The sequence below is a fragment of the Strix aluco genome, chromosome W, assembly GCF_031877795.1.
Source record: "Strix aluco isolate bStrAlu1 chromosome W, bStrAlu1.hap1, whole genome shotgun sequence".
NCBI classification, from domain to species: Eukaryota; Metazoa; Chordata; class Aves; order Strigiformes; family Strigidae; genus Strix; species Strix aluco.
In genome coordinates this window covers 23,166,283-23,178,672 of record NC_133970.1, presented here as the reverse complement: position 1 = coordinate 23,178,672, position 12,390 = coordinate 23,166,283, and the positions used below count along the sequence as shown (strand labels likewise).

Below are 12,390 nucleotides of genomic sequence, written 5' to 3'. Positions count from 1 at the left end.
ATTTTATAATATGCATCTTATTTTTGGACGTGTAAAATACATCAACTTTTTTTTTTTATTATTGCAACTGTATAAATCCATTGAAATTACACACTCACCTTGCAGTCCTTAAATGGAGTGGTCTTAGATTGATTTCTGCTAAAATACTCATCAATACATGCCTGAAATTTTTTGGCAATGAGAGCACCGTCTTCCCAGCTACATTCTGAGTAAGGCAGACCCTGCCATTTGCAATAGTAATCTGGATAACCAGCTGCTGATTTCTGATTTGAATGAGCTGCAGAAATGCAAAGATACCAGATCAATATTTTCCTTCTGTATTTTAAGAAAGCACTCATTTTAGGTGATAAGACAACATGAACTAGTTTTACAGAAAAGACAGTATGACAACTTTTCTCTTCATCAGAGATTCTGTTTTGCCTTAAGGGATATTAATAACCTAAATTTTTTAACTATAAATTCAACATGCAAGCAATAAACTTGTAATATTCTCAACACTGTTTTCCATCTGGAAATTTGTCACATACCAATTATCCTTTCCACTATTTGATATTGTTTAAGTAGATCATCTGTAAGTTCCTGCTGGCAGTTATAATATTCCACATCTTCCGGAGAAGCATTTTTCAGCCTGAAACGGGAATTTATTTGCAGCACTTATTACATCGTGTAGCTCTAAAACTAAGAAAATCTGGCAATTTTAAAGCTTGAACATAAGCACCATAGAAATGCTGCTTAGAAAGCTTCTTTGAAGAAGCTACAACTCTGAAATTCCTGCTATAAAAGTGTTGCATCTAGCCTAGGTACCTCATCACTGATGACTGAGAAAGCTTATCAAGAGACATTACTATCAGCTACAGCTTGTACTAGTCACGCAGATCATTTACAAGATCTGTTCTCAACACCGAGTAGTGTACTTCGCATGGTATTTTCACAGAACAGCACTGATGGCTCACTATAAGAGTTTATCTTATGAATAGGAGTCACTAAAAATCCCACCAGTACTCATAAATTATATTAAACATACTAATGAAATGGAATACCAAAACAGAGCACTAAAACATAAGGATTTTTTTCACTTCTTGGTTCTGAGGCTTTAACAGAAGTTTGAGCCAAGAAAACTAAATGCTGTAGTTTTGAGTGCTTTAGTCATTTCTGATTTTTTTATCTCTGCAGCAATTCCTGAAGAATTCTGATCAAAATACAATCAATGACAAAATTAGTAAAAGGTAAGATTTAAAACAAAAACAGAAAACCCACCACCCATCTTCTTAAAACTTCATTTATAACAGACACTAGGTGCAGAAGCTGTTTCCTTAAAGGCATGATTTTACAAGATGTGTGAGTATTCTCACTTGCTCAAGTAAAGTTGGTATGCTCAGAATCTTACATGATCATAAGGTGTTAGGGAAACTTCAACTTTAAAGCTTTTGTCTTCCTGTTGAATAAGCACTTGAAACTATGCCTTCACAAAGAGGCAATAGATCTCACAGAAACACCATAAAACATCTATATTGTTACCAAAAATATGCAATGTGGAAGTAGTTACAAACCTACTTACCAGCGTTTTGTTTCCTGATCCTTTTTCTTATAATTGTCCAGTTTCTTCATTCCTTTAACATTTTGCTGCTTCAGTGTTTCCTCAGTTTCCCAAGTATTATGGATGTGTGACCAGCCTTTCCATTTAATAAGATACTGTACTTCTCCTAGCTCCTTTGAATTTTCAAACCCAGTATTTGGGTCACCATCTGCCTCAACTGCATAGATGGTGGTTGCAGCACCAGTGGCTGATAAAGAAACCACACCATAAGGCTTGATTAAGCATGCACTGCCATAAATTAACCAGTAAAAAACATACAGCAGAAAGCAATTTGTGATGCTCTTATATGAGCATGTAAGTTGACTAATGATATCTACAACTCTTATGTCACTTCTCTTATTTGAAGAATTACAATGTAGCTATGTTAACACATGCACAAGTATACCAACAAGATTCAAAAAAGCAACCAAAAAACTCTGCATCTAACCTACAGTATCACATCTCATGAGAATTTTCTTAGCATTCCTAGTTTTTCTAGTGATCCCCAGAAAATGCTCCACTAACACTGCTTGCTGTCATCTTTACTATACCCTTCTCATGTCTGAAAATATAATAGATATTTGACATTGTGCTTAATCAGCCTTGAGACTTGAATAGCCTACTATTCAATTATTATTATGGATGCTATAAAACCAATTCACAGAATCAAACAATGGTTGAGGGTGGATGGGACCTCTGGAGGTCATCTGGTCCAAACCCCATGCTCAAACAAGGTGACCTAGAGCCAGTTACCCAGGACCATGTCCAGATGGTTTTTGATTATCTCCAAGGAGAGGAAACTCTACCACCTCTCTGGATAACCTGTTCCAGTGCTCAGTCACCCTCATGGTCAAAAAAAGTCTTTCCTGATGCCCAGATGGAACCTCCTGTGTTTCCATTTGTGCCCACTGCCTCTTGTCCTGTCACTGGACACCAATGAAAAGAGCCTGGCTCCATCCTCTTTGCACCCTCCCTTTGGGTATTTATATACATAAATGAGATTCCCCTGAGCCTTCTCTTCTCTGTCCCAGCTCTCTCGGCTTTTCCTCATAGGAGAGATGCTCCAGTCCCTTCATTGGACTCTCTCCAGTAGTGCTGTCAATCTCTTGTACTAGGGAGCCCAATACTGGACACGATACTCTAGATGCAGCCTCACCAGTGCTGAGCAGAGGGGAAGGATCACATTCCTCAACGTTGCTGGCAACACTTTGCCTAATGCAGCCCAGGATACCGTTAGCCTTCTTTGCAGCAAGGGCACATTCCTGACTCATATTCAACTTGGTGTCCACCAGGAGCCCCAGGACCTCTTCCACAAAGCTACTTTCTAGCTGGGCAGTCCCCCAACACGTCCTGCATTGGGTTGTTCTCCCCAGGTGTAGGAGTTGGCACTTCCCCTTGATGAACTTCATGACGTTCCTGCCTGCCCATTTCCCCAGCCTGTCAAGGTCCCTCTGGATGGCAGCACCACCCTCTGGCATACCAGCCACTCCTCCCAATCTGGTGTCATCTGCAAACATGCTTAGGATACACTCTGCCCTATCATCCAGATCATTAATGAAGACATTGAACCCCCGAGGTACACCACTAGTTACTGGCCTCCAACTAGACTTTGTGTCACTGATCACCACCCTCTGGGCTCAGCTGTTCAGTTTTCAACCCACCTCACTGTCTGCTCATCCAGCCCATACATCAACAGCTTGTCCATGAGGAGCTTCTGGGAGAGTGTCAAAGGCCTTCCTTAAGTGCAGTTAGACTGCTCTCCCCTCATCTACCAAGCCAGTCACTTTATTACAGAAGGTTATCAAGTTGATCAAGCATAACTTCCCCTTGGTGAAGCCATGATGACTAATCCTGATGACCTCCTTGTTTTTCATGTACCTGGAAACAGTTTCCAGGATTAGCTGCTGTATCACCTTCCCAGGGATCGAGGTGAGGCTGATGAGCCTGTAGTTCCCTGGGTCCTCCTTCTTGCAGATAGGAAACTGGTAACAACAGACAAGGAGAAGGCTGAGGTACTCAACAACCTTTTTGCCTCAGTCTTCACTGGCATTTTCTCTTCCCACACCTCTCAAGTGCATGGACCTCAAGGCAGGGACTGGGGGAGCAAAGTCTCCACTATAAGAGGAGATTAGGTTCAAGACCACCTGAGGAACATGAACATACATACGTCTATGAGACCTAACGAAAATGCATCCTTGAGTCCTGAGGGAATTGGCTGATGTAGTTGCCAAGCCACTCTCCATTGTATTTGAAAAGTCATGGCAGTCAGGTGAAGTCCCCGGTGACTGAAAAAAGGGAAACATTGCACCCGTTTTTAAAAAAAGGTAGAAAGGAGGACCCTGGGAACTACCAACCTGTCAGCCTCACCTCTGTCCCTGGGAAGATCATGGAACAGATCCTCCTAGAAGCTATGCTAAGGCACATGGAGGACAGGGAGGGGATTCGAGACAGCCAGCATGGCTTCACCAAGGGCAAGTCTTGCCTGACGAACTTAGTGGCCTTCTATGATGGAGCGACTACATCAGTGGACAAGGGAAGAGATACGGATGTCATCTATCTGGACTTCTGTAAGGCCTTTGTCACAGTCCCCCACAACATCCTTCTCTCTTAATTGGAAAAATATGGATTTGATGGGTGGACTATTCAGTGGATAAGGAATTGGCTGGATGGTGACATCCAGAGAGTAGTGGTCAACTGCTCAATGTCCAGATGAAGATCAGTGACGAGTGGTGTCCCTCAGGGGTCCATACTGGGACCAGTACTGTTTAATATCTTCATCAATGACATAGTGGGATTAAGTGCACCCTCAGCAAGTTTGCAGATGACACCAAGCTGAGTGGTGTGATTGACATGCCTGAGGGACGGGATGCCATCCAGAGAGACCTTGACAGGCTTGAAGAGTGGGCCCATGTGACCCTCATGAAGTTCAACAAGGCCAAGCACAAGGTCCTGCACATGGGTCAGGGCAACCTCCAGTATCAATACAGGCTAGGGGATGAATGGATTGAGAGCAGCCCTGCAGAGAAGGACTTGGGGGTACCCATGGATGAAAAATTGGACATGAGCTGGCAATGTGCACTTGCAGCCCAAAAAGCCAATCATATCCTGGGCGTCATCAAAAGAAGCATGGCCAGCAGGTGGAGGGAGGTCATTCTGCCCCTCTGCTCTGCTCTGCTCTAGAAAGACCCCACCTGGAGTACTGCATCCAGCTCTGGAGTCTTCAGTACAGGAAAGACATGGACCTGTTGGTGTGGTTCCAGAGGAAGGCCGCAATAATGATCAGAGTGCTGGAACACCTCTCCTATGAGGAAAGGCTGAGAGAGTTGGGTTTGTTCAGCCTGGAGAAGAGAAGGCTCTGGAAAAACCTTAATGCAGCCTTCCAGTACTTAGATGGGGCTTATAAGAAAGATGGGGACAGACTTTTTAGTAGGGTGTGCTGGGATAGAGTTAATTTTCTTCATAGTACCTAGTATGGGGCTATGTTTTAGATTTGTGCTGGAAACTGTTGATAATACAGGGATGGGTCAGTTATTGCTGAGCAGCGCTTACACAGTATCAAGGCCTTTTCTGCTTCTCACCCCACCCCACCAGCAAGGAGGCTGGGGGTGCACAAGAAGCTGGGAGGGGACACAGCCAGGACAGCTGACCCCAACTGACCAGAGGGATATTCCAGACCATGTGGCATCATGCTCAGCAATAAAAACTGCGGGGAAGATAGAGGGAAAGGGGATGTTCAGTGTTATGGCATCTGTGTTCCCAAGTAACTGTTATGCATGATGAAGCCCTGCTTTCTGGGAAATGGGTAAATATCTGCCTGCTAATGGGAAGTGGTGAATGAATTCCTTGTTTTGCTTTGCTTGCATGTGCAGTTTTTGCTTTACTTATTAAACTGTCTTTATCTCAACCCATGAGTTTTCTCACTTTTACTCTTCTGATTCTCTCCCCCATCCCACTGTGGTGGGAGTGAGCAAGCAGCTGTGTGGGGCTTGATTGCCAGCTGGGGTTAAACTATGACATAGGGCCTGCTGCAATAGGACAGGGGGTAATGGTTTTAAACTAAAAGAGGGTAGAGTCAGACTTGTTACAAGGAAGAAATTTTTTATCACAAGGGTGGTGAGATACTGGAACAGGTTGCCCAGAGAAGTTGTAGATGCCCTATCATTGGAAGTGTTCAAGGTCAGGTTGGATGGGGCTCTGAGCAACCTGATCTAGTTGAAGATGTCCCTGCTCATTGCAGGTGGACTGAACTAGATGTCCTTTAAAGGTCCCTTCCAACCCAAACTACTCTTTGATTCTATGACATTTGCTTTCCTCCAGTCCTTGGACACTTCTCCCAATTGCTATGATCAAAGATTATTGAGAACGGCCTTGCAATGATGTCTGCCAGCTCCCTTGGCACTCGTGGGTGCATTACATCAGGGCCCATGGACTTACATACGCCCAGTTTGCCTAAGTATTCCCTGACCTGATCGTTTTCCACTGAGGGTTTATCTTCTTTGCTCCAGACTTTCCCATGGCCTCTGAGGCCAGGTATTCCTAAAGGCCAGTCTTGCTAGTAAAGACTGGGGTGAAGAAGGCATTTTCCATGTCCTGTGTTACCAGGACCCTGCCCCATTCAGCAGCATGCCCACATTTTCCCTAGTCTTTGTTTTGTTACCTATATACTTATAGAAGTCCTTCTTGTTGTCTTTGACAACCCTCAACAGATTAAATTCCAAGTGGGCTTTGGCTTTCCTAACTGCATCTCTGCATGCTTGAGAGTGTCTCTGTATACCTCCTTTTTGGTTTTGAATTTTGCCAGGAGCTCCTTGTTTATCCATGCAGGCCTACTAGCATTTTTTCCCAACTTCCTGCTCATTGGGATGGGCTGCTCTTGAACTATTTCTTCCTAAACTCCTTTTACTACTACTCCCCCCCCCCCCCTTTGGAATCTTATGTGGGGTAATTTTTAATTAAATTCAGTCAGTATTACAGCTGAAGTACACTAGCAGCAGGAAACAGGCTCATTTATGTGAGGAGAACCAAATAAGGAAGTGGACCCAACCAGATGCAGGGGACAGATATAGCAACAGAGCGTGACAATAGCAAAGGACAGAACAAGCAGTAACAACATCTGGGCATGCAGAATGTAAGAAGCCTAGTCCAAAAGGATTTTAACACGGTGGTGACACTGTGCATTGGAATAAGAGGCTAGAATAAGAATACACTGGAATTTAGGGCAGTATGGGAAAAGAAAGTTGAGAAGAAAGAGTGCAAGCTTTGAGATAGGTCAGAAACTCTAGAGATCAGGTAAAACTAATGAAGAAAGGCAGTTCTGAAGTATAAGTAAGCCCAAGTTTTCTATAATCAGAACCCTAATTTGCAGGCTAAAAAAAAAAGCCCACATAAGCAGGACACTGCATCCCGTCAGCTGCTAGAAATATGACACCCCTACCATCATTCATCAAATTACTTTTAGAAGTGCACATGCAAGCCACACACCACTGAAATTTTAGATTCCACCATCCATTGTATTTGGACTATTTGTACAGGAATAACTGAAGTCACAGTCTCAATGGTTCAGCCTTCCCAACATCATCCTTCAGCATTGAGGCTACTGGTTAGCTGTCATATCCAGTCTACTTTTTCTCCTCTCCCCTGTATATAGTTTATACCTATACCAGGTATCAATAATAGTGATGTAACGGTATGGTATGCATTTATGCAATATGAAGCTATATTCCACTTCACTTTTCTTTTTGCATTAATTAGTTATTTAAGTTCTTCTGTGTTTTATTTTATAAGGCTTACAAAAGAAACATCCTTATGAGTATGAAAACCAAAATAAGATTACTTTCTGGTATTTTTAAACTTATTCTTTACAAACATCACAGGTTACCTACAGCTGAGAATAACTGCTGTTTACATTACACCACAATGCACTGCAGCATCTTAAAAACACTGATTTAAAAATACCTCCTTTTCGGCCAATTCGACTATCCATAAACTTCTCTATAGTTTCAAATTCATCTTCTTCAGGCTGTGGGACATCTTCTCCACAAACTTCCAACAAGTCATCAGAATCTGTCTTGGTTTCTTCAGCTTCTTTGTAACTAACGTTGACTGTTGCCTGGCGACGAGATCCTCTTTTGTCATAGTCATCATCATCATCATCATCTGATGAATCAAGCTGCCTCTTTTTCTGTCCTGCAATCTTTTTGCCACTTCTTGGCGACAATAAGATACAACACAACATGGGGGTTTAAACACAGACAACTACAAGCCTTCTCTATTTGTTTCTGAATACATATATTTCATGACTGCTCAGTTACACCACTTTCAGATGGAGCAGACAGGAAAGAGGTATTCAACACAAACCACTGGTATGATAACATCTTTTGTAGCTTAGAAAAAGTCTTCAAGTTCTGTAATTAATATTAATGTTTTCATTTGCCTGTATAGTAGTACAATACTTGATTACGAATTAGAAATAGTACCAGAGTATCTAAAATGCAAGACTTCTTACCTGCTTGGAGGTTTCCGGCTTTTGATCTTATTTTTTGGCTCATAGTCAGATTCACTATCTTCACAACTGCTTTTCTCTCTATCTTCCTCTGATTCACAATCAGAACCAGTTCCTGATACTGACCCTGACCCAGACATTTGCCAGTCTTCACTGTACATATTGAGAGACAAAACAGTAACTCATATTAGGTTTTTTGGGGGTTTTGTTTGGTTTGGTTTTAAATCAGGTATTCACCACAGGTTTGCTGCTTTAATTTCAACATTCTTCACAGAATTAGAAGTGTTATAATAGTCATTTCAGCTAGAAGGACAGAAACTTATCATTAATGAATAACAGGGAAAAATACCCAGTGGCTTCAAAGGGAGTTGAATTAAATTTTCTGTTATCAAGAGGTAGATTTAAAAAACAAATCAAAGCAAAAATATGGATTTCTGTATAAATTACAGCTTTAATAATTGAGTTAAAAATAGGTATAAATCAAAATTGAAGCACTGGATATATCAGGTTATTTGGTTAGTAGTTTCTAAACTTAAATATCTTTCCTGTAACAGAGTATGTTATTAGGTGTAATCACATTCTTAAGTAACAGAAGACTGTGAATAACAATTCATGACTAGAGAAGTACTATTTTGCATAGCAAGCTTTTTTCCTCCTCCCCTCCCATTTCTTGAAGATATTATATTGGCAACCCTAAATATTGAGATGATACAATTAACTGCAGAAGAGGAATAAGAGAAGGATTCAATTTCTATACACTGTTCATAAAAAAAAACCCCAAACAAAACCCACAAAATGCCAAAGAAAACACAAAACCACCCCCCCACACACACACAGGTCACTACCAATAAGAAGGTATATCTACAGCTTAAAACCAGCTCAAATTCAACTTAGCTTTATTGACAACTAGCCAAGACATTTTATTACTGTCAAACGTTCCTTTGAGAGCATTTATTTATATGTTCCTTTGAGAGTATTTATTTCAAAATATTACAAAATGTTAATCAAAATTGAGAAGCACAAGATTATGTATTTCAAGTGCAGAGAAGAGAAGCCTGGGTAATTATAAGCATTATGTCACCATAACAAAAAATTATTTATGAAAAACCATCTTACTCTCTATGTTTTTTCTTCTTAGTTTCACTGGAAGAGTCATCTGCAGAATCTTCATTGCTCGATGAATTCTTCAGATAAAGAAAAGAATATATACGATTCATTACCCCAAAAAGAATGAAGTATTTTTAGTATTAAAAAGGTAATTCAGCTCCCACTTTTAAACAGAAATCATATTCTTTATGTCTTATCCTCTTCATCCCTCTCAGTGTACCCACTGATACTGAGTAAGAACAGGATTGCCATTGATTTCGTATTTCTCTATCTATGAATATACCATGTCAGCAGAACTCTAGAAAACACTAGAAAAAAAGCCTCCTATCTTAAAATATAGTTGTGCCTACATATAAACATAGGTTCTATCCAAAGCCTGATAAAACCTCACACCCTCTGAGAGTTCTCTCACCTTTCATATCCTCTCACATTTAAACACCCCTAAGAAAATTTTGAGAATAGCATGCATGTTTCTTCTCTCTCCACTCCTAAACAAAAAATAATAAATAAATCAATGAACCCTCTTGAAGTTATTTTCCTAAAACCAATCTCATAGAGATTAAATTTAGATCATTTTTATCCTGAGAGTCTTCAGGAAAAGAGTACTAAGCAACAACTAAATTAATATTTTAACTATATATGATTAACTCCTTTATTTAGCTTTAACCATGAGCAGCTAAATCTGACAAAAAAAAAACTAACACACCTGTGGCAACTGAGGCACAGACTCTCCATTGAAGTGATAATAAATCCTTTATTATTAAAGTGATACATACTTATGGTCTTGCTATGCTCTCGCTACCTTAGCTCTCACTTTGTAATTAGCAAGTCAGCAGCTAGATGGTCATCAACACTCTTATCCCACAAACAGTTCCATAATCTCTCTGAGCTGACTTATCTTTCTTCCGTGGCCTGTTTCTCCTCCAAACCTTGCTGCTTCTCCGGGCCTGCACAGAGTAGAGCTGGCGCTTCTCCAAGCCAGCACAGGACAGAGCTCCTGCCTGGCTCGACCAAGCAGAGTTCTTCTGGGCAGAGCTCTCCACCTTCACTGAGCTTCCCAAACAGAGCTCCCTGGCTGAGCTGATCAGCCGATGTCTATTTGGCTCTTAAGTATTGAATCTCCCACAGCTGTGCAGGGCTGACACTCCCACAGACACCCAGAGTAATGATTTAGGACTTGTGATCACAATGTTTATGTTTTGAGGTTTTTTTATAATCAAGGAAATATGGAAGTCTGCTTTTAAATAAATTCTAATTCAGTCACTAGTGTCCTTAAAAGATATTCCTACTGTACAAAGTCAACTTTTGTTTAGAGTTTAGACGTTTAAAATCTCTAAGACTGAAGTATGGTTCTTAAAATACAAGAATTCTCTCATAACTGTCACAAAAGTTGCAAAAATCTAGCTTTCTACTCCATATAGTGTTTTTGAAAGCTTCAGCAGCTACCTTTATATAGAAACAATAGCTGAAAGGTCTTTTAGTATTTTTAACTGTCTTTATGGAACTCAGAAGGCAGAAATACAATGAAAGTTAATACTATGTGACTTGAAAATTTTGTCCATACATCACAGAATATCTAGCTAAAAATATTAATCTAAACTGCTATAATTTTGGCACAACTCACCTGAAAACATGCAACTAAATATTTCCCCCCTATGTTTCCTTATAAACATGACAGTTATTTGAACATTACTTTTATAAACTAACACCAGACTTTTTAAACACACACACTTAAGAGAACAGAACTTGGCTCTACATAAATTTATTCTAACATATGGGGTAATGAGACATGCATGTTTACATTTTATTTACTAACTTATGTTATTCACCTCTTCTGAACCACTGTCTGATGAGGCTGCCTTCTGCTGTTGTTGCTTCTTGAGCACTGCTGATCTCTGCACAGCAAGTATATTTGGACTGGACTTCCAAAACTGAATTGGAATTCAGATACAAGAGTGATTTAAACCTATCGATACTTTAAATTTTTCCACATACTTACTTTCTGCATCACTGTTAGATGGATCTCAATTTTATTAATAATAAACAACTCACTATAAAATATTGCACGCATTAATAATACTGGATAGCATTTTAAAGTAGTGAGACTCCTGCAGAAAGGAATGTATCTGAGAATTACCAGCACAATTTTAACAGTAAGTATAACGATAGTTGTGTATATTATACAGACAAACAGAGGAGAGTTCAGGTAACTTTCATCCATTGCGATTTAAGATATTTCTAAACACTTTTTTTCTGAATTGGCACTTTTTCACCATACAGAAGACAGGCCGTATCTAACCCTGAAACTGTTGTACAATCATTTATTGATACAAAAGAATCTAAGTGTTAGAGAGAACTTTAAAAAATTTTAGAAATAAAAATACTATGTGTGGCTTTAGAGCCCAATGTTTGTTATGAGAGCTAAGCATCTGCATTCACTAACCCAATCAAGTTAAAATTCTGAGTACAAATTATGGTGGTTTTGTTTGTTTAAATTAAAACTGCTTTTGTAACTACTCTGTACAGAGTGGGTTTTTTACCCACAAAGGGTTAATTTTTATGTTTTGTTATACCTCAGATCCATCAACTTCTGGTAGTGGTTTAGCTTGAACTTGTTTCTTCTCTCTAGAGGTGTCAGACTCTGATTCTGATTGACTGCATGACTCTGAACATGACTCAGAGTCACTGCTACCTGATTGACTGCTACTTCCATCACTACTGCTTCCAGAGCTTGAACCGATCCAGAAGCTGATGCTGGCCCAGAATCATCATCCGATTGGCTGTAATTAGAAGTTAACAGGACATTACACAATGCATGGGGGGGAGGGGGAGAGAGAGAGGGGGGGGAGGGGGGGGGAGGAGGGGGGAGAGAGGGGGGGGGAGGGGGGGGGAGAGAGGGGGGGGGAGGGGGGGGGGAGAGAGAGGGGGGGGAGGGGGGGGGGAGAGAGGGGGGGGAGGGGGGGAGAGAGAGGAGGGGAGGGGGGAGAGAGAGGAGGGAGGGGGGGAGAGAGAGGAGGGGGGGAGAGAGAGGAGGGGGGGGAGAGAGAGGAGGGGGAGGAGAGAGAGAGAGAGGGGGGAGAGGGGGGGAGGGGGGGGAGAGGGGGGGGAGGGGGGGAGAGGGGGGGGAGGGGGGGGGAGAGGGGGGAGAGGGGGGGAGAGGGGGGAGAGGGGGGGAGGGGGGAGAGAGAGGAGGGGGGGTGGAGAG

The 12,390-nt window shown here is 41.2% G+C and overlaps 1 protein-coding gene across 11 annotated transcripts in view; it reads right to left on the bottom strand.

Moving 5' to 3' along the window:
* The window catches only part of LOC141917785 (chromodomain-helicase-DNA-binding protein 1-like), a 49,464-nt gene extending 40,206 nt beyond the window's left edge, over window positions 1-9,258 (bottom strand). For all 11 annotated transcript variants that reach the window (XM_074811288.1, XM_074811289.1, XM_074811290.1 and 8 more), the window contains exons 1-6: window positions 9,195-9,258; window positions 8,082-8,231; window positions 7,532-7,782; window positions 1,559-1,784; window positions 528-628; window positions 99-277 (exon numbers count right to left, since the gene is read on the bottom strand). In XM_074811288.1, the coding sequence (XP_074667389.1) occupies window positions 99-277; window positions 528-628; window positions 1,559-1,784; window positions 7,532-7,782; window positions 8,082-8,218 (894 nt within the window). In that variant the 5' untranslated portion in view covers window positions 8,219-8,231; window positions 9,195-9,258. The remainder of the gene's footprint in view (window positions 1-98; window positions 278-527; window positions 629-1,558; window positions 1,785-7,531; window positions 7,783-8,081; window positions 8,232-9,194) is intronic.
* Window positions 9,259-12,390: the final 3,132 nt, after the last annotated feature.